Source organism: Arachis stenosperma, chromosome 9, assembly GCF_014773155.1.
Source record: "Arachis stenosperma cultivar V10309 chromosome 9, arast.V10309.gnm1.PFL2, whole genome shotgun sequence".
NCBI lineage: Eukaryota > Viridiplantae > Streptophyta > Magnoliopsida > Fabales > Fabaceae > Arachis > Arachis stenosperma.
The window spans coordinates 154,934,975-154,958,575 of record NC_080385.1 but is presented as its reverse complement, the minus strand read 5'-3'; the positions used below and the strand labels follow the sequence as shown (position 1 = coordinate 154,958,575).

At 35.0% G+C, this 23,601-nt stretch overlaps 3 protein-coding genes and 1 pseudogene across 5 annotated transcripts; 1 reads left to right on the top strand and 3 right to left on the bottom strand.

Moving 5' to 3' along the window:
* Positions 1 to 496: 496 nt before the first annotated feature.
* LOC130947574 (cysteine-rich receptor-like protein kinase 10) lies at positions 497 to 2,719 on the bottom strand (annotated as a pseudogene).
* A 411-nt stretch (positions 2,720 to 3,130) lies between these two features.
* On the bottom strand, positions 3,131 to 10,041 carry LOC130950185 (putative cysteine-rich receptor-like protein kinase 23). Its single transcript, XM_057878718.1, has 4 exons — positions 9,786 to 10,041; positions 5,267 to 5,993; positions 3,238 to 4,118; positions 3,131 to 3,141 (listed from the first exon to the last, which is right to left on the bottom strand). The coding sequence occupies exons 1-4, from the start codon at positions 10,039 to 10,041 to the stop codon at positions 3,131 to 3,133; spliced, it is 1,875 nt and encodes a 624-aa protein (XP_057734701.1).
* A 5,640-nt stretch (positions 10,042 to 15,681) lies between these two features.
* LOC130947572 (pentatricopeptide repeat-containing protein At1g62670, mitochondrial-like) lies at positions 15,682 to 17,643 on the top strand. 3 transcript variants are annotated; one of them, XM_057876275.1, is made up of 2 exons: positions 15,682 to 16,401; positions 16,675 to 17,643. In XM_057876275.1, exons 1-2 carry the CDS (start codon positions 15,742 to 15,744, stop codon positions 17,359 to 17,361), a joined length of 1,347 nt encoding a protein of 448 aa, XP_057732258.1. In that variant the 5' UTR covers positions 15,682 to 15,741; the 3' UTR covers positions 17,362 to 17,643. The 3 variants fall into 3 exon arrangements, with proteins under 3 accessions (XP_057732258.1, XP_057732257.1, XP_057732256.1); XM_057876274.1 differs by having other exon boundaries at positions 16,561 to 17,643; XM_057876273.1 differs by having other exon boundaries at positions 15,682 to 17,643.
* Positions 17,644 to 18,296: 653 nt separating this feature from the next.
* Positions 18,297 to 22,321, bottom strand: LOC130947576 (cysteine-rich receptor-like protein kinase 44). Its single transcript, XM_057876277.1, has 7 exons — positions 21,069 to 22,321; positions 20,004 to 20,138; positions 19,771 to 19,890; positions 19,477 to 19,689; positions 19,158 to 19,395; positions 18,910 to 19,063; positions 18,297 to 18,775 (listed from the first exon to the last, which is right to left on the bottom strand). Exons 1-7 carry the CDS (start codon positions 21,877 to 21,879, stop codon positions 18,437 to 18,439), a joined length of 2,010 nt encoding a protein of 669 aa, XP_057732260.1. The 5' UTR covers positions 21,880 to 22,321; the 3' UTR covers positions 18,297 to 18,436.
* Positions 22,322 to 23,601: the final 1,280 nt, after the last annotated feature.

Sequence of the window (23,601 nt, the reverse complement as noted above, 5' to 3'; positions counted from 1 at the left end):
CATTACTCATTGATGGGGACGTAAGCATCGGATTTTTTAGCCCGTTGTATTAATTAAAAGCATTTGATCACTGTTAATGAGTTGGAAAGTTCGTTAAAAAAAAATCTAGTTGTCTGTTTCACATTATGTAATTATTAAGGAACTTAGGCAAAGGACAACAGAAAAGATTCCAAGGAAAATACCTAATGAAAATTTATTACAGAAGAAACATTTTTAACAGACTAATTTTATTCCAAGGAATTACCTTTGAACAATAGAGGGTCTCCATCAAGTGCAGTAGCATTCAACGTAGAAATGTAGGAATAAAGCTGGAAGAATTCGAACCTGATTTTGCAGCTAGGGAGCACAACTAACTCTTCTCCCAATTTTTATATGCGTATTTTACTTAGATGATTTTATTTCTTGGTTTAACGAATCATTTACTCCTACCTCCTCCATTTTAATTCCAAAACCAAATATTCTCTTGGAAGATTTGTATTATGAGAAAAATGCTCAGAACCAGAAAAGAACTTAGAAGTAGAACACATAATAACTCAGGACTTACTCTTTTCAGGAATAGCAGACACATTCATTAATGAACTAGAACACGTTCCTCTATAAACAAGAAGCAACACAAAACTTTTCTACAACAAATAAACAAATTCCCTTGTGGGCACAAACACAGAAATAAATATAAAGAACCAAATGTGCTCTCACAGTTGATACAGAACAAGTATTTGCACATCAATTCAAAGTAACTGATATTTATTATATCCATTATTTGAATAAAAGAATTTGAATTTCATATATGTACACACTAACACACACGTGTAATGGCTTCAATTGACCTCGTACTATCGTGGAACAGAGATACTAATAGACATTTCGTTGAGTGAATGTTGAGTGGAACTATTGCTTAGGTGTCCTGAATCAACTTCTAGTGCGACCATATTTGGATTCATTCTACCATGTACAAAAAAAGCAGGCTCGTGAGGAAATGGCAACTCAATGGAGAGGTTACTTAGATATGAAACTACTTCTGCCATTTGTGGCCTATCATTAGGATTTTCTTGAACACATAGTAAACCAACTTGGATGCATCTAATCACTTCCATTTGAGAACATGATTCATGTAGATTTGGGTCCAGTATTTCAAATGGTGTCCCATCTCTCCATTGCTTCCAAGCCTACAACCATCTCATCATATTAAACACTGAAATCATATGTGTGTGTATATATACACTTTATTAAATTGATTGAGAAAAGCTAGTTGTTTGGTACTCACATGACTCAAGAGACCATCGTTGTAGTAAGAGTCATAAGAACTTGAATTTTTTTTGCCACTAACAATTTCCAAAATCATAACTCCAAAACTGAAGATATCAGATTTTTCCGAATATTTTCCTAACATAGCATATTCTGGAGACATATAACCACTGCAAAAGGAAATCAATAATATTAAAACAACAAGCAATAGTTAAATACATAAAGAATAACAATAACTTCTTTGTGGATAATCTAACCAAAATAAATATTATGCTTATCTATGTATAAGATGCACATTAAATAGTTTCATGGCTATCATTGTAACATTTCTAAGTATCCGATCTTTATAAATCCAATTTAACACATGCCAAGTGTATTTAGATGGTAAGCAATTAACAAGTTTAGAACTTACTATGTTCCGACAATTCTACGTGTTCGTCCTTGATCTTGGTCAATAGCAACCATTCTTGCCATGCCAAAATCTGAAATTTTAGGATTCATGTTGGCATCTAATAAAATATTACTAGGTTTGATATCACGGTGTATAATTTTGAGGCGAGAATACTCATGTAAATAAAGAATTGCACTAGCAATTCCGCCTATAATTTTAAATCTCTCACACCAACTTAATAGCCTATGCAGTTCAGAACCTGCAAAATTTATCAAGGAAGGTACAGGTGAGAGATAACAAAGTAGAATTCCATGAATACAAAGAAAACAACAAGGAACTTTATAAAAATTAAGCTCAAGGGATTAACAAACTAACCGAATAAAAAGTAGTCTAGGCTCTTGTTAGGAACAAATTCATAAATAAGTATTTTCTCTCCTTCTTGTAAGCAAAATCCCAATAATGCAACAAGATTTCTGTGTTGAAGTTTAGCTATCAGCAAAACTTCATTCTTAAATTCTGCAATGCCTTGCTCGGAAGTTACTGATAATCTTTTTACCGCTATTTCTCGTCCATCAGAAAGAATGCCCTATATAAATAACTTAGGAATTAATACAAGGAGAAAACAAAATAAAGTAACATGTATATATTGTACTAATTTCATCTCTCACCTTGTAAACTTCTCCAAATCCACCTCTACCTATCAAGTTTGCACAAGAAAAATTGTTTGTTGCTTCTTCAATCGTAACTAAGTCAAATTGCAATGACTCCAAAGTAGTACTTTCGTTTCCAACTACACAAAGATACGCGAAATATGAATAGCATGCAGCATAAGAATAAAATATATAATTGCTAAGCTTAATTAGAAAACGAAAGTTCATAAGGACTGATTTTCCTTTTTACACACATTACATACAATTTTCTTTAAGGATAGCCTTATAACGCCGCAGAGCATTTATCGCCGGAAATGATAGCCAAAGAAATAAAGCATCAAGAAAGCAACAATAGGAACAGTAGACGCTATGATAATCTTTAATCTTCTGCCACTTGGTTTTCCTGCATAACAATCAATATTGCCCGTGAATTCAATAATGCAAGTGTTTCTTCAATGGTTTTCATAAATATCCCTTAATAAGTTGAAGTATTATTTCCATTTGCGAGTCTTAGCATTTTATATACTAATTAAATTAAAAGATAATATCTGTTTAAATATTATGAATTTAATTTTGAGAAAATATTAGAAATCAAAGTTTTACACAAAGTCACAAATAACTTTAGTTTTAAGTCACAAAGTCACTTTCATCCATTTTTTTTACTATTAGTTTAAGTTTTTGAGACAAATAATGTTATGGCATGCTATCAAACAGTCTAATCACTCTTAAAAATAAGGGAGAAATTTAGATGCACCTAACTTTATTTGGAGTTGATAGCTAAAAATAGTTAAATGATAATTTAGTTAAATCTATCAAATTATTTATCCATTTTTAACTATTAACTTCACATGTAGACTGTAAGTCAATTTTTACCCAAATGTAAACAAAAATTTAGCATAAAATAAATAAGAAATAGAAAATTACAAAATTAAGCCAAGAGGAAAGTTTTACCTGAAAGCTTAGTTTGATATTTACCAAGTCTAGAATTAGGTAGTGAATTCCAGGTGGTACGAATAGTAACATTGGAGTAAAATTGGCGTAATCCGAACATCAAATTGCAGCATGGAGAAAGAACCATCCCACCATCGGTTCCCAAACAGCACATAGGAATATCCTTCATTAAATCATTCAAACACTTACTGCAATCTTCTCTCCGCAGATCCTGAGTGCATTGAACAAGTGTATATACGTTCTTAGAACCATTTAAGCTCGCGTGTTTTGTTGCAAATTTCTTCATCTTGCTCTTCGCCTCTTCAATTGCCTCGTTCAACGTGCTCGCCAACAACCACCCGTAGCTTCCTTCATTGCCCGCATTGCTGCCATTGTTGTGAACGATGTACTCAAGGCGAGGCCACTCATCCAAGGTAGAGAAGAACGAACGATTCGAGTAGCGAAGGAAGCACTGGTGGTACCAAATTATGGCTTCTTTCGAGTTATTCCCACACCTTGACCCTATTTCCTGCTTTGCTGTTTCTACGCACTCTTGGCATGTCTGGTTGCTGACGTCACCGCGGCACATGTACATCCCATAGATTGTTTCGTTCGGGTGGCCGCCGGCGGCGGTGGCGTTGTTGAAGCCGGCGGTGGCCGCGTGGGAAGAGAGGGAGGTGAGAAGGGTTTGGAGGTTGGATTTGTAGATGGTAGTGGGGATAATGGGAGAGATGGTTTTGTTGTTTAAACAATCGCACTTCAAGTAATCAAGGTCATTACTATGATTATTATTATTACTGGCTTCGGTTATGAACAAATTGAAGGTGGTGATGAGAGTGAGAAAGAAGCAAAGGTAGTTGAATAATATGAGTTTAAGAAACGACATTATATTATCAACAATGCTAGGGAACCAACTCTATATAAGCCAAGAATCAGCCAACTGGTAAACTAGAGGTACTGGTGACTTTAACTGGATGTTGTTACTGATAGGCACATGGATGTTTCTTTTTCTTGTAAATTGGATGGTTTTGGATATTATTTCTATGTTTCATGTATTACGCATTAATAAAACATAATTAATTATATGGAACCAGCTAATTAATGATCAAAGGATCTGTTACGTGATTATCTTCTATCACTAGCGTATCTTCCCTCATATTTTGAATGTGGTCAACAATAATTTAAAAAATAAATTAAATTATAAATTAATAAAACTAATTAATAATTAATTATGTTGTTCCATTCTTGGCTGGTTATTAGTTGGTTCCATATACTTTTCCTTATATTATTTACATCATTCCTAACTAACTCTAATCTTTCGTGTTTAATTAAAGTGGAGAGTAATTAGAGGGAGGATATAATGAATGGTCGATTATTGATATGGGTGGGTTGATTGGTTGGTGGTGGCTAGAACATGATCATTTCAACAACTATCACTATAGCCAGCTGGCCAGAATGGAATCATATTCTACATTAGATGTAATTGATTAAAAACAAGGGAAAAATTATTATTTATATATGTAGATGACCACTAGTTATCTTGCAGTCTTTTGGAAATATGAAAGCTATGAAACACATGGAAAATAGTCTTTGTTTTATTTTATTTATTCATATGTTTATTATTATTTTATGCCAAATTGCCAAGTAGGTTCATCCATTTGCGCATAAACTCGAGAATACTTTTTACCACACGGGACTTTGGTCCACTCCCCCTTCCCTAATCAATTTATCTCTTACACGGGTATATCTTTTTCTACAATAGTATTATTTGTGCAACTATGATATTTTTTAATTAAGTTATAAATTATTTATGAAAATCATTAGCTATACTTTAACTGACAAATAACTACCACTAACTAAAGAACAAAATAACTATATTAGGATATATTGGCGTGGCGGTGGATATGTAACAACTAGCAAGTGTGTGTGTATACGCCAAATGAAACATTTTTCTTTGCAAACCGACAAGAATTAATGTAAGATATTTAATAGCATAGTAAGAGGTTTACCTGAAAGTGGTTTACCAACAAAAGGTTTAGGTAATTGGTACCAATTAATAGGAAGATTAGCGTCGGAGTAGAATCGATGTAAGCCAAACATCAAATTGCAGCTTGGATACAAAACCATTCCACCATCTGTTCCCAAACAGCAGATAGGAATATCTTTCATCACATCATTCAAACACTTGCTGCAATCTTGGCTGGACAAATCAGGTGTGCACTGAACAAGTGTATACACATTCTGAGACCCTCCCAAGCTCACATGTTTTGTTGCAAATTTCTTATTGGCATTGGCAGATTTCGCAGCCTCAGCAATGGCATCGTTCAACGTGGTTGCTAACAACCATCCATAGCTCCCTTCCGTGGTTATATTCGAGGTTTCGTGATGACTGATGTACTTAGGCCGTGGCCATTCGTCCACGGTTGAGAAGAAAGAGCGGTTGGAGTAACGAACCATGCACTCATGGTACCAAATTATGGCTTCTTTGGAGTTTGGACAACTTAAGGCTATTTTCTGCGTTGCCATTTCAATGCATTTTTGGCATTTCTGGCTCTTGATGTCGCCCCTGCACATGAACATGCCATAGATTGTTTCGCCGGCGGCATCTCCGCCGGAGGAATTGGTGTTGTAGAACTCGGCAGTGGCGGCAACGGAAGAGAAAGAGGTGAGGAGGGTGTGTAGGTTGGATTTGTAGGTGGTGTTGGGAGGGAAGGTTTTGTTGGTTGAGCAACTCTGACTGAGGTACTCAAGTTGGTTGTTATTGTCATTTGCTTCGCCTATGGAAAATTTGAATAAGAAGAAAAGGCAAATTTGGAATAATATGGGTTTGAGGAAAGACATAAAAATAGTTTGATCGTTTGGTGTCTGGATATGCATATGAATATGCAAAAGAATGATGCATTGATTGGTTAGTATAGAACATTAGAGGCAAATAATCAACAAGTTTAGTCAGTAGTCTTGGCAAAAGTAGTTTTGATGACTTGTTACATACGGTGGTGTTTTTGGAGAAAGAAAAAAATAAAGGCTGACAATAAGAAGATTCAAATGAGATTATAGAAATTTGAATGGTCAAATTAACTATATATGTACTACGTGTCAGGTATATGTCCATGGAAAATGAAACATATATTCATTCTCCAAAGTTTCGCACCTTGGTAGTAGCTAGCTACAAGATTGATGAGATAAACGAAACTACGAAGCAGGCAGCGCTGAAAGAATATCAGAAGTCATATTATTTTTTCTGTTGTTTTGGACATGAAGTCAACTCCGCCTATATTACACTTGTGGTACATAGTCGGTCCCAAGCCCGGATAAAGGAGGAGGGTTGTGTTAGGTCTTCGGCAACCAACATAAAATTATAGCCGAACCCCCATGACATGAATTAAAGACATTATTGCGCTAAAGCTAGGTCGTTGCCCGGAAGCAACGTGCCGTATGGCTCGAGTACGGTGTCGAAGCAAGAGCCGCTGCATCGGTGCCCGGATGTAGTGTTAAATGAGTAAGGGTTCTCGCGTTTTCGTGAATGGACGAGGGTAAATAAGCTAGTTCACAAAGGAAAAGGTAAAGGTCGAAGCGACAGAAGGTTGAGATTTGGGACATGGAACATAGGCACTCTAACAGGAAAGTCCATGGAGGTGGTGGACACCATGACAAGGAGGAAGATTAACATTATGTGCCTACAAGAAACGAAATGGGTTGGTGCAAAGGCTAGGGAGTTGGATACTTCTGGTTTCAAACTTTGGTATACAGGAAAGGTGAAGAATAGGAATGGGGTTGGAATAATTGTGGATAAGCAGTGGAAGAAAGATGTAGTGGATGTCAAGAGGGTGGGAGATCAGATCATCTCTATCAAACTTGTGGTGGAGGGAGGTGCTTTCCATGTGATTAGCGCCTATGCACCGCAAGTGGGTTCGGATGAACAACATAAGATAAGGTTTTGGGAGGATCTAGAGAGTTTGGTTCAAGGCATACCTTTGGGAGATAAGATTTTCTTAGGAGGAGATTTAAATGGCCATGTTGGGAGAGAAGTGACTGGATATGGGAGTATTCATGGAGGCCATGGTTTCGGGGTGATCAATGCCGAGGGTAAAACTATTTTGGACTTTTCCTCAACTTTTGATCTTCTCATCGCAAATACATGTAAAATTATCCCGGGAGAGAGTTTGACAACACAACATAGGGTGCTCGTCATGAATTTTCGCGTTGAGCAAAAGTTGAGGAAAAGACATCATACGAAGAACCCAAGGACGAGGTGGTGGCGGATGAAAGGTGAGGAACAAAGAAGCTTCCTAAGACGGGTAGGAGAAGAGGCAAAGTGGGATGGGAATGGAAGCGCAGAAGAGATGTGGAGGGAGATGGCAGAAGTTATTAGAAGAACAGCAAAAGAAAGTTTTGGTGAATCTAAAGGAATAGGACCAAGAGACAAGGAGTCCTGGTGGTGGAATGCGAGTATACAAGAAAAGATAAAGATAAAAAGGGAATGCTTTAAAGAGTGATCTTTATGTCGCAATGCAGATAACTGGGAAAAATATAAGGCGGCTAAGAAAGAGACAAAAGTGGCTGTAAGTGAAGTAAGGACAAGAGCATATGAGGGTTTCTACCAGTCTTTGGGCACGAAAGAAGGAGAAAAATGTATATATAGAATCGCAAAGAGTCAGGAAAGAAGAACGAGAGATTTGGATCAGGTTAAGTGCATAAAGGATAAGGATGGAGAGGTGTTGGCTCAAGAGGAGAAGATTAATGAAAGGTGGAAGAGCTACTTCTACGAGTTATTTAATGAGGGACAGAAGACTCTTCCGAGCCTTGGTCGATTATGCACAAGGGAAGAAGATCAAAATTTTGACTACTATCGAAGGATTCGAGACTTCGAGGCAAAAGAGGCTCTAAAGCAGATGAAAAATGGTAGGGCAGTAGGACCTGATAATATCCCGATTGAGGTTTGGAAGGGTCTTGGAGGAAAAGGCATCAACTGGTTAACCAAGCTTTTTAATGAGATTTTAAGGTCAAAGAAGATGCCTGATGAGTGGAGAAAGAGCACCTTGGTACCTATCTACAAGAATAAGGGGGATATACAAAGTTGCGGAAACTATAGAGGGATTAAGCTTATGAGTCATACTATGAAGTTATGGGAAAGGGTGATAGAACGGAGGTTGAAAAAAGAGACACAAGTAACAGAGAACCAATTTGGATTTATGCCAGGCAGATCTACCACTGAAGCGATATACCTATTAAGAAGGATGATGGAGAGGTATCGTAGTAATAAAAGGGATCTGCACATGGTGTTTATTGATTTGGAAAAAGCGTATGATACGGTACCAAGGGAGGTCTTATGGAAGGTTTTAGAAAAGAGGAGAGTAAGGATCGCATATATTCGGGCAATTAAAGACATGTATGATGGGGCCACAACTAGTGTGAAGACTCAAGGTGGTGTGACAGAGGAATTTCCTATTGGTATAGGATTACACCAGGGATCATCCTTAAGTCCATACCTTTTCACATTAGTCTTGGAAGTACTCACAGAGCACATCCAAGAGCCTGTGCCATGGTGCATGCTTTTTGCCGATGATATCGTCCTTATGGGAGAGTCAAGGGAAGACCTAAATAAGAAGTTGGAGTTATGGAGAGAAGCTCTAGAAGTGTATGGTCTGCGCATAAGCCGTAACAAGACGGAATATATGGAATGTAAGTTCAGTCTGAGAAGGGAAAACTCCAATATAGAGGTAAAGATTGGAGAAAACATCCAACGAAAAGTTAAAAGTTTTAAGTATCTTGGGTGCATCATACAGGATAATGGAGAGATTGAACAGGATGTAAATCATAGGATCCAAGCAGGTTGGTCAAAATGGCGGAGTGCATCTGGTTTTATATGCGACAAAAAAGTGCCTTTAAAACTTAAAGGTAAATTCTATCGCACCGCTATAAGACCGGCTATGCTGTATGGTACGGAGTGTTAGGCGGCTAAAGGGGAGCACGAACATAAGCTGAGTGTGGCAGAGATGAAGATGTTGAGATGGATGAGTGGTCATACGCGATTGGATAAAATAAGGAATGAAGATATAAGGGAGAGAGTTGGAGTAGCACCCATTGTGGAAAAGATGGTTGAATCGCGTCTCAGGTGGTTTGGACATGTGGGAAGAAGACCGATAGAACATCCAGTCAGGAGGGTGGATGAGATGGAAGATGGACAAAGAGCGAAAGGCAGAGGAAGACCTAAGAAGACCATCCGTGAGGTGGTCAAACGAGATCTACATGTAAACGGTCTCTCTGTAGACATGATACATGACAGAGCACAATGGCGTCGTTTGATTCATGTAGCCGACCCCACTTAGTGGGACAAGGCTTTGTTGTTGTTGTTGTTGTTGTTGTTGTTTTGGACATGAAGTCAGATTTTTTTTTGGGTCAAGATCCGAACCGCCAATTCGACCCAGATCCAAATACAAACGAAGCTCCAATTCCAATTCGATCCGGATTTTAAAACACATATGCAATTCAAATTGCAATCTTCATCTTCTCTGTGATGCGCTACTACCAGGTCTCCACCCATCACGCGCAGTCGTCCATTTTATTGCCTTTGTCTGCTACGTTGCCGTCGCCTACATCATTCTCGTCGACCGCAAAGTCGCCCGTACATGTGTCATGATACTTTCCATCCTTGTCTCTGTCGCCTGCGCTTTCATTTCCGCCCGCCACGCTGCCGTAGCCCGTATCACCGGGACCGCTTGAAGCCCGAACATGCCGACATTGAAGAAGTCTTCGCCGGTTGGTGTCTGTCGCCACCAGTTCTTCTGAAACGGTTGCTGCGATACCCACTGCATTTTCTTCCATTATCGTTCCTGTTGAAGACGTTTCGACGTCGAGTTTCAATGAGGCTTCTTCCATTTTTTTCCAGCCTGAAAGAAGTGGTTTGCTCCCTCTCTTCCTGCGCCGCCGGACATTGCATCACTTGTGGGCTTCTTTCGTTTTCGAAATTCACCTGCCCTCCTAAATCCGGTGCGGTCCGCTGTCTTCCTCTTCCATCTTCGACGGGTAGATTTTCTGTCTTGCTGTATTTCTTGGCCCTCGATTCGACCCCAGCGGATACAATTACTCAAGCCCCGAGCCTCTAAAAATGCAATTTGTTTTAGATCTCCCTTCAAATTCCATGTCCAATCTGCCGATAATTCATCCGCCAAGCACTTCTTCGCCACTTGATGCGCCAAAAAGTTCCCTTCCCTTGGAATCCATGTGAAACCACTTTTTGGGATTTCTGAAGCAAGCCATTGAATATCTTTAAGAATTGGTTCTATCTCCCCAATCCTGGCCTTCGACTTCACAGCTTGGACTAAGGTGAGACTATTGGATTCTATTATTATTTGCTTTATTTGAAGATTTTTTTTACCAAAATTAGTGCTCCTCTAACTGCATGTGCCTCTGCTGCTAGACTAGACGAGACCTTGATATTCTCTGTTGTTCCGGTAATGATTCTTCCTATCCGATCTCTGACTACTACCGCTAAGGCACCCTCCCCTGTTTGTTTTTGGTATGCTACATCAACATTTGCTTTTATCTACTCTCCTTGAGGCGGTCTCCAGGTAGCTTTTCTGTTCTTTCTTCTTGACTGAACTGTTGTTGTGGCTTGAGTTGTTTCTTCCGTTTGTTGGCTGCTCTGAATTCTGATTCCATCATATTTGTTTTTATAATTATTACTTGTGGATTGATTTCTGCCTGTTGAAAATTTATATTATTTCTTGCTTTTCATATTTCCCAGCACATGAATCCAATCCTGGCCAACCTGATTTTATTGTCCTCTTTGCTTTGTGTCTTTATTTTTCTAAACATTTTCATTAGCCATGCACTAAAACTTGTCACTGATTCTTTGGTTGGAAAACAATGAGATTGTCCTCCGAACCATACTGTTCTTGTCCATGGACAGAGCAATAGAGCATGCTCTGTCGTTTCCACTTCTTCCATGCAAATTTGACATTTAGGATCCTTAGCAATTCTTTTTTTATATAAGTTGTAATTGATAGGAATAATATTATGTACTGCTCTCCATAGGAAGAATTTAATTTTTTGTGGGATCTGAAGAAACCATATATTTTTCCATAAGTCTCTAAAATCTGTGCTGGTTGACGGAACATCCCCCTCTTGCTCTGTTAGCTCTTTTTTCACTGCATAGTAACCCGTCTTGATTGTGTACATTTCATCCCATCTGTAAGGCCATACAAGTGTATCTCCACTATTAGTTAGGCTGATTGGAGTTTGCAAAATCTTTTCCTTTATCTTTAATGGGAATATCTCACTAATCTTTCGTTCATTCCACCCTACACCCTCTATTAACAGATCTCTCACTAAGTGAAAGTTAGGATTCCTTCTATATTGAATTCTGTCTAGCCCTAATATCCACTTGTCTTCCCAAATTTTGACCTTGGAACCCCTCCCAATGCTCTATCTGCCTTGTCTTTTTAAGAAACCCCTTCCAATTAAAATGCTCTTCCAAGCCCAAAAAGCGTCTCTTATATTTTTAGTCTCCTAAAAATTCTTATTCTCACAATATTTAGCTTTTAAAATCTGCAGCCATAATGCTTCTGAATTCTCTATAATCCTCCATGCTTATTTGGCAAGATGCGCAATATTTTGGCATTGAAAATTTCGGAAGCCGAGCCCCCATCAGCCTTACTTTTACTAATTCTACTCCAACTTTTCCAATGTATGCCCCTTTCCTTGTCTCCTGATGTCTACCAAAACTTTGCAATTCTATCACTTAATCTTCTACAAAAATTCTTTGGGAACAACACCACATTCATTGCATAAGTTGGGATAGCTTGAATGACCAACTTGATTAAAACTTCCTTTCCTACTTGATTTAACAGTTTCTCCTTCCATCCATCTATTTTAGCTCTAACTTTTTCTTCAATCCAAGCTAAAGCTTTATTCTTTGACCTTTTCCATTGGGCTGGAAGCCCCAGATATTTTTTTGGATCATCCCAAGCCATTATCCCATGATGTCCTCTATGTCCACTTTGGTTTGAACAGGCATTTGTCGTCTAAAGGTGATTCCTGATTTGTCTAAATTGATCATCTACCCTAAAACCTTAGTGTATTTATTCAAAATAAGAATAGTTTGATAAAGTTCCTCCTCCTTTACTTCATTAAATATAATACAGTCGTCTGCAAAAAAAAAGGTGGGTGATGACAGGGGCAGTTGGGGCTATTTTGAACCCCGAGATTCTTCTTTCACTCTGTGCCTCCTCCATAAGAATAGAGAAAACCTCTGATGCTAGAATGAAAAGATACGGAGAGAGCGGATCACCTTATCTTAATCCTCTTTGTGGATTAATCTCCTTTGATAAGAAACCATTAATTTTGAATCTATATGTTGCACTCATGACACACTCCATGCACATCTTGACCCACTTGCCATGAAACCCAAAAGCTACCAAAGTTTTTTCAATAAAATCTCATTCAAGCCTATCATATGCTTTATTCATATCAAGTTTTCTCAATGAAATCCCATTCAATAGAGCATATCACAAATTTTTTTTTTACTTGTATCACATGTTTAGAGTTTAGTGGGTCAACTGAATTACTAACGAGTAGAATGAAAATTTAGAATTGGGTTGGCTTGGCCTTCTTATTTGTTGGGCTAAGTCCATATGATAAAAGAAAATAAAATTAAAATTCAGACAAAAATATACAATTTAAAAAAAAATTACAAATCAATTTGAGTTAATATAATTATCAGCTTACTAATTTATTTAACTAAGTGTTGGGGATTCAAATTCTATATTATGTATGCAACAATTTATTAACCAACAATAAACATTTGAATAAAGTTACATCTATTATAAATTAGTCATAACATACCGAATTGAAAGATATTATAAATAAAAAAGTATATATTTGGAATAAGTAGTGCTGCTTATCTAGTACTATACAGCATATACATTGAAAATATTGTTAGATAATTACATCAAATGAGAGATTAAAGCAAGACCAAAAAAGAAAAAAAAAGAGATTAAAGTTATCGAGGATGAAATTTACTTATTGACATTTCATTTATAGAGAAGGTTGTTGAACTTTTGCCAGATTGATGACTAAAACTTGATTCTTGTGCAACTGATTTTGGATCCATGATACCACCATGCAAGAAAAATGCTGATTCTTGTGGAGATGGCAAATCAAGAGAATGATTATTAAGATATGAAACTATTGTCCTCATTGTTGGTCTAGAATTTGGGTTTTCTTGAACGCGTAATAAACCAATTTGAATGCATTTTATAACTTCCACCTGGTTATAATCTTCCTTTATTTTTGGATCCAATATGCTTAGTGGTGTTCCATCCCTCCATTGTTTCCAAAGTTGAGTGGTGTTCCATCCCTCCATTGCTTAATGGTGTTCCATCCAATATAAAAACATTTTTGTGGATGATAAAATAATTCAGATGTATTTTTTGTGGTTTATCCTGTGTTAAAAGTTGAATGAACTATCATCAATACAAAGCACTTCTTCAAACAAAATAACGACAAAAGAATAAATCGTTAAGACGGTGAATGTAAGAATGTTATCATTGTCAACCTCAAGGATTACTTTAACTTTTAAGTACTCTTCTCTAAATTCCTAATTTTGTTCCACACTTCACTCTCCTTTCTTTCCTTCCTCTTCATCTTCCATCTCATCCCTTCACTTCTTTCTAAATCCCCATCTAATCGCCAAGTTAATAAAAGTAGAGTTAACTATCAACTTAGTACATGTTGACAAAAAAGTCTCTCAAAGATTTCTTGACAAAATATTTTTTGAATGATTTAAAATTGTGACAAAAATAATCAATAAATAATATATTTTTTTATAAATAACAAAAACTTTTATATTTAACAAATGACAAATTCATTTTATTTTAATTTTGTGATAACATTTGAATAAATATTTATAAAATTTTGGAGCAAAATTTGATCTCTATTTTTTTTCAAAATAATGTGGTCATTCTCGATGAAAACTTTTATAAAAAAATTTATTTGACATAAAGTTACCAAAATTTAAAAATGGAAAGATTTTATTTTTCTAATAATGTGTTCAAAAAGTTATATTCCCCTAAAATTATATTTTAGAATATATATTTAATATTTAATTTTTTTTGTGTGTTTTTAAATCTTTAAGGAGCTTATTTGTCATTAGCATCTTTTGAAGTTATTTTTATTAGCGATGTGAATTTTCGAGTACCATTTCTTTTGCTGACCAATAAGTTGCTGCATGCATAAGATGGAATTCAAACATCGACACTTGTTTAAACAGACAAGTGAATTGACTACTTGACCCGTCCAAATTGGTTATTTGGTAAAAGTAACTAATTCTTAAGAATGGATCATCTTAATTTTTTTTAATTGATGGAGTAAAATGTTATTTTTAACCTTTCAATATTTTTTCTTAGTCTCATCTATAAAATATAAGGTGAGAGATCACATCTTATCTCCTCAAATAAAAATTTGAGAAGATATAATCTCTTAATTCTTTAGTTTTGGCAAATTTTAAAAGTAGAAACAATTAAACAAAAAATAAATATTAATCTTCATCCCAGATAATTTCTTATAAGGACCAGGAGGCCCAACAAAAAATATCCATTTCGCCCTTGTTCTTTAACATTATTTTGGCCATTGTTCTTTAATATTGTGAGACTAGTTAGTCTTCACATTAATGATATATCTTTAGAATATATTTATCTGACACTTTAATTATGAATATATTCTCAATTTAATTTTTATAAGTAAAAATAAATTAAAAATTACTAATATTTCTTAATTTTACACAATAAATTTAGTTAATATATTTAAAAAAGATAACAAAAATATAAAAAAATCTAAACGATTCTAACAACTACTCAAAACACAACGAGACTCTCAACAAAAAAATTTATCAATTTTAATTAGTTTTTAACTGATAAATTAATAGTTTAATATGTCACACAGGTTTATTTCATTAATATAGAAAAAAATTAACAAAAAGACTAATAAAATTCACAAAAATAAAGATTAAAGATCGTAGATGTAATTTTTTTATTAAACCTCATTGGGAGGGCCGTTTAATATTTTCTCTTAAAAGAATAATCTCCTATAATTTCGATACTATTCTCATTCTCTAATATGTTTGGTTAAAAAAAAATTAAAAAAATTGAGTATATTTTTATTTTCTTTAAATATATTAAAATAAAAAATATTATAAAAAAATTTATAAGAAAATAATTTCATTCTCATATTATAAAATATATTAAAAAAATAATATTAAAAATAAAAAACATAACAAGTTTTTTACTCCTTTTTCTTTTAATATTAAAAAAATTATTATATCCCATCAACTTTTTAACCTTATTCAACTTTTTTTTCCTAATTTTTCTCCTTGATCGAAAAAAAAAAAAAAATCATTTTTCGTTCCATTACCTATTTACCTTTCCTCCCTTTCTCGTTGCTTCTATTTTCCTCTGAAACAAATATAGCAAGGTGGAAAGCAGTCTTCGAATTTTACCATACTCATCTTAAGTTTTGATTGCAAGAATGTTGTCATTGTTCTCATCCTCACCAATCAAATTAAGGTCTGCTTTTCAATTCTCAAATTCTGTTCCCCACTCCGCTCTCCGTCTTTGCTTCCCTTCAACTTCATCCCTACACTCTCACTCTCAGCCCCAATCACTTGATGAAGCTGTTGATTCCTTCACTCGCATGCTCTCTATGCGTCCTCCTCCATCCATCATCCAATTCACCAAGATTTTGGGATCTCTTGCCAAGACCAACCATTTCCCCACCGCCATCTCCCTTTTTCAGCAATTGCAAGCCAGGGGAATCGCTCCCAACTTGTTTACTTTGAACATCTTAATCAATTGTTGTTGCGGCATGAGTCGTATGACGCTTGCTTTCTCTGCTTTCGCCAAGATTTTCAGGATGGGTTTTCAGCCTGATGCTGTAACGTTGACAACAATCCTGAAAGGCCTCTGTCTCTGTGGGAATGTTGAAAAAGCACTGCACTTTCATGCCACAGTGCTGGCTTATGGATTTCACTTCGACCAAGTCACTTATGGGACCTTGATCAATGGGCTGTGTAAGATTGGACACACATCAGCTGCTATTCAAGTGTTGAGAAAGATCCCACAGCATGGAATTGTTCCTAATGTCGTAATGTACAACCCAATTATTGATAGCCTATGCAAAGTTACGCTTGTAAGTGATGCTTTTCATTTATATTCTGAAATGCTTGCTAAGGAAATTTCTCCCAATGTTATCACGTACAACACTCTAATTTTGCTAAATGATATGATTCTCATAAACATTACTCCTGATGTTTATACCTATAATACTTTGATTGATGGGCTATGCAAGGAAGGAAAGATCAAAGATGCTAAGAGTGTATTGGCTGTAATGGCAAGACGTGGTGTGAAACCAGATGTAGTTACTTATAACAGCCTAATGGATGGATATTGTTTGGTTAATCAGGTAAATAAGGCAAAATATGTATTCAACACAATGGCCCAAAGTAGAGAGTCACTTGATGTTCAAAGTTACAATATCATGGTTAATGGCTTCTGCAAAATTAAAATGGTTGATGAAGCCTTGAATCTCTTTGAAGAAATGCGTCGTAAGTACTTAGTTCCAAACACGGTAACTTACAACACTCTTATTGATGGCTTGAGCAAATCAAAGAGAATCTCTTGTGCTTTGGACCTTCTTTTCGAGATGCATGAAAGAGGTCAACCTACTAATGTAGTCACTTACAATTCCTTGTTGGATGGGATGTTCAATATCAAACGAGTTGACAAGGCACTTATGTTATTCAAGGAAATGAAAGAGAGTGGCATTGATCCTGATATATATACATACAACATACTTATAGATGGGCTGTGCAAAAGTGGAAGACTTATAGATGCAATAGAGATTTTTCAAGATCTTTCCGAGAAAGGCTATGGTCCAAATGTGAGGACATACAATATTATTATCAATGGGTTCTGCAAAGAGGGCTTGTTTGAAGAAGCATTGGCACTCTTGTCAAAAATGGAAGGCAATGGTTGCTTACCAAATGCTGTGACTTTTGAAACTGTTATTCGTGCTTTGTTTGAAAAAGATGAGAATGACATGGCCGAGAAACTTCTTTGGGAAATGGTTGCTAGAGGCTTATTGAATTGATAAAAGAAGGTAAGATACATCAACTCAAATTGAAATTACATCTCATTGTTGCTGAATACGTATCATAGTTTTGTAAATTTTGTGTTTGTTGGGTCAGAGGACTTTGGCATGCCATAACATTAATTAATTTTGCACTTTCGATTTTTGCAATTGCTATCATCTTTTTGAATTCCACTATATTGATTCTTTAGTTGATATTCCTAGTTATAGCTTACAGATTTAGTGTTTAAGATCTCTTTATAGCAATAGTGTTCTTTACTGTTATTCTATGAGATCATGTATTTATCATGCTACAAACTAAGCGAAACTAAAAAGATTGAAAATTTTGTTTTGTTGTTTATTGTTTATTCTCTGCTATTCTGTTGTGCAACTTATTTTTCCGTATCTTTGTAGGTACCATATATATATATATATATATATATATATATATATATATATATATATATACTAATTCCTATGACTTTTTATCATGAGCAACCATGAGCTATTGTTTATTTGATTGAATCCTCTAGGAATTGTTGTAAAAGGAAATTTAAATAGGTACTAAGGATTTATTCTTAGGCTATATAGTTTTCACTTCTATCTTAAAAATAAACCCACCTTCTAAAATGCATGTCCCCTCTTTTCATCAACCTAAGCAACATCGAGTCAAGGTTAATATGGTTCAGTTATTTCAAGATTTTTGGCCATTTTCTTAATTAATGCTACTCAGTTGTATTGCTGGGAAATTGCTTCTGCTGAAAATATGTACATTATGAAATACTTTTTCGGAGAATGTTTTTCTGTTAATTCTTAGATGAATTACTTCATTATTTCTTGTGTAGACATTATTCCATTGTCTCTAAGTCTCTTTTTATTAGCATTTTAAATCAATTTGAGTTGATATGTGATTAGCTTACTAATCTGTAATTCACATCTACAACAAAAAGATATTGTAAAAAAAAGGAGTATATATTTGGAATAAGTAGTGCTGCTTATCTAGTACTATACCGTATAAACATCGAAAATATTGTTACATAACTACATCAAAGGAGAGATTAAAGCAAGACCAGAAAAGGAAAAAGAGAGATTAAAGTTATCGAGGATGAAATTTACTTATTGACATTTCATTTATAGAGAAGGTTGTTGAACTTTTGCCAGATTGATGACTAGAACTTGATTCTTGTGCAACTGTTTTTGGATCCATGAAACCACCATGCAAGAAAAATGCTGGTTCTTGTGGAGATGGCAAATCAAGAGAATGATTATTAAGATATGAAACTATTGTCCCCATTGTAGGTCTAGAATTTGGGTTTTCTTGAATACATAATAAACCAATTTGAATGCATTTGATAACTTCCACCTGGTTATAATCTTCCTTTATTTTTGGATCCAATATGCTTAATGGTGTTCCATCCCTCCATTGTTTCCAAACCTGTAGCGAACAATTCAAATTCTTACATTACTTTACAAATAAATGAATTTTTACCTGCACCCATCTGTTAAAGTTAGTAGAAGATTAACAAAACAGATATTTACATTAAAAAAAATGAAGATATTAGCACTCACATAATTTAAAAGACTTTCTGCAACACGATTTGAAGTATAAGAATTTGCATTCTTTTGTCCGGTAACAATTTCTAGAATTATGACTCCAAAACTAAAAACATCTGATTTTTCTGAAAATTGTCCAAGCATTGCATATTCTGGAGACATATAACCACTACAAAGTATATGACAAATTAGTTAAAATTGTACTTTATTATAGATTAAAATTTGAAATAGATCATATATATGTGTGAGAATTTGAAACTTACTATGTACCAACAATTCTATTTGTTTCTCCTCTGTCTTGATCAATGTCGACTATTCTAGCCAAACCAAAATCTGAAATTTTTGCATTCATATTTTTATCCAGTAAAATATTACTCGGTTTTAAATCACGATGTATAACTTTAAGTCGTGAATATTCATGTAAATAAAGAATTCCAAGAGCAGTTCCTCCGATAATTTTATAACGTTGATCCCAGCTTAACTTTTGTTGTTGACCACCATCTACAAAATATTTCAGAGTTTAGAGTGCATATAGATAGCTGAACCAATATGAGAGTTTAGTTTAGAGTCAAAGTGTCAAACCAAATAAAAAGCAATCAAGACTTCCATTTGGCACGTATTCGTAAAGTAGTATTTTCTCTTGTTCTTCTATACAAAAGCCCATAAAAGATACTAGATTCCTGTGTTGAAGCTTGGCTATCAGCAAAATTTCATTCTTGAACTCAACCACACCTTGTTTAGAACTTGTAGAGAGTCTTTTTATAGCTACATGTCGGCCATCAGGAAGAGTACCCTAAAATATATATAATTATTGAAGTTATAAAGCATGATATTTGAAAAAAAAAAAAAAGAAAGAAAAGAACTACATTCTCATCTTGTAAACTTCTCCAAATCCTCCTTTGCCAATCATGTTCTGGTGAGAAAAGTTGTTCGTGGATGCTTCAATTATAGAGAAATCGAATTGCAGCCCTTCTAAAATGGCACCTTCACCACCAACTAGACCAATATGTTTGAATTGTTAAACAAGTTTATAAGCTTCTTGAATGCTACAAATTAAACTAATCAGGATAGTTTTTTTTTTTTTTTTTGAAAAAAAAATGTATTCTTACAGTTTTCTCTAAGAATAGTCTTGGAATTCTTTTTTTGTCTTCTTCGTAGCATATAGCAGCACAAAGTGAAAAGCAATGCCACAATAGCAATGGGTACAACGATTAGGATAATTGTTCGTGATCGACTTCTTTTGTCTGTATATATAAAAAGCCAACGTATATCATTTCGATGCCAATACTAAGAAATAACTCGGTAATAATAATAGACCAAAAAAAATTTTGTGAAGTGCTAAAAAAATATACAATATCTAGTGTACGCTGTTGAATTGTAAATGAATAAAAAGTAAAAAATGAAAACTCATGTGTAATTACTTTAATATAAAAGTGATCATTTTAAAAAAGTGACTTCTAGCAGAGTATAGGTGGCTTCCTATCTCCTATGGCAAAGTTTTAATAATTTTTCCTTATCAAATCTCATATGAAAAAAACGTGAGGTATAGAAAAAAAACACGTTCAAACAAATAATTATATTTAGTCGTATGTTGAAAAATTATATGTGGCTTGCAAAGGATTGCTATTTCTTGTCAAAAATTAGGCACATAGCTATCGATGAAAAATAATCCCCATAATTATATATTAAGAAAGTTTAGGGCCATCACCTTTATTAAAATTTTCGTAGCATTTAACTAGTAAAAAAGTGAATAATTTTATTTTATTAGATAAAATTGCACATTATTAAAAATATTAATAATAATTAATTAATAATTATAAATCACAAAACTTATTAAGTGAAAAAGATATAGGATAAAGTCAAAGAGCAAATAATAACCTAGCTAAGACGGCAATTAGTAAAAGCCAAGTGCATAGCCAAGCTAGAAAACTAATTCCAGTTCAGTTCACCTTAACACAAAAATTAATAATCAAAGTTAATCATCCATGTTACGTACCTTAGCAGATGAATCTTGATCTCATCGCGAAAAACAAAACACATACAAATTAAAATGTTCACTCACATGAAGACCAGATGTTGATGACAGCTAAGATCAGTAATTAAATTATTTAACATAATATATTTCATCATTTTTAATTATTATAAGAAGTTAGATTTGAGTTAAACATACATACCCCTGGAATTTGATGATGGTGCTGGGGACGGTGCAGGTTGAAGTGATCGATAGAAAGGGTAAATCTCAAACCGAATATTGCAATTAGGGTACAGAATCCTCCCTCCTTGCTTTCCGGCACAGCACTCAGGAAGGTTGGAATTGATCAAACCATCCAAACAGCTTCTACAATCTTCCGGCGACAGATCCGGCGTGCACTGAGCAAGACAATAAAGATTTTGGAATATGGATATGGCAGCTTCCTTTGTAGCGAACTTCTTTGCACCGATAGGCGCGTTGGCCGCTTCGTCCGCAGTTTGATTCAAGGTTCGATACAATAAACGGTTGAAGCTTTGTTGGTCTGTCATGTTGGTGGGGCTGGACAACGCGTAGCCAGGGTAGCCAGGCGCCACCGTCACGCGCGAGAAGAACGACGTGTTCGAGTACCTTACCATGCACTCGTCGTACCACATAACTGCCGCTACGGAGAGTGAACACTCTGTGTTTGTTGAAAGTCTTTGACTTGCGTTTCCCACGCACTCGCCGCATAGATCAGAGGGTATGTCTCCTCTGCACATGTATAGTCCATAGACTGTGTCGGCGGGGGTTTTTCCGGTGACGGTGTTGTTGTAGAACACGGTGTTGTGGGTGGCCTTGGAGGATAAGGAAGAGAGAAGGGTCCTGAGGTTGTTTTGGTAGGTGGTGTTGATCGCAGTGAATCTGTATTTTGAGCAAACCTGGTAGAGAAAATGAGTGTCCTCTGCTTTTGTAGTAATTGATGAAAAGTTGAGGATGCTAATAAGGACGAAGAATAATACATTGAAGGAAGCCATGGCTAGTACATTGAAGAATAATACGTATGTGGCGGCCGTTTGAGTTGAGTGAATATGGTGGATAAGATATGACAATTAACTGGAGTTCGAAACGTGGCTGTATAAATTTGCAGGAAGAACACTTTGACCTGGATAAACACGCAGTAATAATCCAGGGTATAATTTTTAAGATGAGTGAACAAGCGTAATTAAGAATTTGAAGACATTAGCTAATCAAGTAGACAAATTTAATTTCGTAAGTTTCTAACTTTCAAATTAGAAACATGTCGTGGGATAGAATAAAAATTAATGGAAAATAACAAAATTTTTCAAAGCCATAAGCTAAAACAGGGTTCCATCTGAATTTGGGGATCTCAAGCACGCCAGGTGGGTGGCAGCGATCTTTGCCAGCCATTTCTCGAGAAGAATCGTTCAGGAGAGTTGCAAATGAGGGCAACGTCTTTCTTAGAGCTAGTGTTAGGAGTGAGTCAGCTCATGAGTCACTTCGAATGAGTTAGTGAGTCAAATTTAAATCTGAAATTAAGTTCATAAATTAAATGAGTTGGATTTGAGTTTTATTAGTTTATGAGCTATATATATATATAAAATATGCATTTAATCTATACTTTTAATATTATATATATTAAAAATCTTAATTATTTAAAATTTTATATTTATTTTTTATATATAATTTTAATATAAGACATAAATAAAAAATTTATAATTTATTGATAAATAAAAATATATAAAATTAATTTTTTTAAATATTTTTTAAAATATATAAATTATAATTTATTGATATAGAATTATAAATTATATTCCTATTATTTAAGTTAGTTCGTGAGTTAAAGTCAACTCGTGAGTTTTCGGTGAGTCGAGTTTAAGCTTAACAAATAGACTCGATTATTAATGAGTCGAATCGTGAGCCAATGTCAATTTTGGTATGAACCGAGCTTGAGCTTAGTCTAACTCGGCTCACTTCCAACCTAGTTGGAGGCGTAGGTTTCTGAACTCGTCGACGTTGGTTCAGCCATAGACACAGATCAACGTCGAGAAGAAAAAAAAAACAAGAAGATCAAGAGAAGGTGGAGGAAGATCCAAATCTCCAGTTCGTCGACTAAGGTTTATATAAGCACAAGGGTTATATAAACTCTACACGCTATCATCATCTTCTTCTTCTTCTTCTTCTTCTTCTTCTTCTTCTTCTTAATCCAAGGAATTATTTGTAGCATTAGATTATCCCTTCTCCTATTCGGTCTTTTTTATCAGTTTTAGAATCAGATTCAAAATCTGCATCCACTATATGATTCTATATGTTAAGTAATTATGTTCATTCAGAACATGATGCAGTCACTCTTTCAAGCTAGCAGTAGAAGATAAGGATAAACATAGTGAAAGAAAATTTTTTTATTGGGCTAAGGATTGTGTAATAAAAAAAATGAATGAAGAAGCACAATAGGAATTGAAGAAGTCAGTTAAGTTAGTAGAAATTTAGAGAGAGAGAGAGAGTGTGTGTGTGTGTCCCTAGAAAGAGAGAGAATGATTTTTTATTATTGTGATTCCTCCAATTCAGTTTTATTCGCACTTTTATTTTCTTCAATTATTCTTGAATCGTTGATTATTGTAAATTTCAATTGTGAACTAACATTTTTGGTGTTTTCATTGAGGTGATCTGCCATAAATTCAGGAACTCGCATTTCCCACTTGGAGGAGGTGTGCCAACAAAATCAATATGAGATTACA

Bases quoted from the DNA above. Each gene is read 5' to 3' on its own strand.
- LOC130950185 (XM_057878718.1), bottom strand. From the start codon at position 10,041: ATGGAAGAAAATGCAGTGGGTATCGCAGCAACCGTTTCAGAAGAACTG. The intron at 5,994-9,785 runs GCAATAAAATGG...AATTTTCCATAG, and splicing joins CGGCAACGTAGCAGACAAAG to GCGAAGCAAATGACAATAAC. The intron at 4,119-5,266 runs GTACCAATTACC...TTGGTTCCCTAG, and splicing joins GCTAATCTTCCTATTAATTG to CATTGTTGATAATATAATGT.
- LOC130947572 (XM_057876273.1), top strand. From the start codon at position 15,742: ATGTTGTCATTGTTCTCATCCTCACCAATCAAATTAAGGTCTGCTTTT.
- LOC130947576 (XM_057876277.1), bottom strand. From the start codon at position 21,879: ATGGCTTCCTTCAATGTATTATTCTTCGTCCTTATTAGCATCCTCAAC. The intron at 19,891-20,003 runs GTAAGAATACAT...ATATTGGTCTAG, and splicing joins GACTATTCTTAGAGAAAACT to TTGGTGGTGAAGGTGCCATT. The intron at 19,064-19,157 runs GTAAGTTTCAAA...TATACTTTGTAG, and splicing joins AATAGAATTGTTGGTACATA to TGGTTATATGTCTCCAGAAT.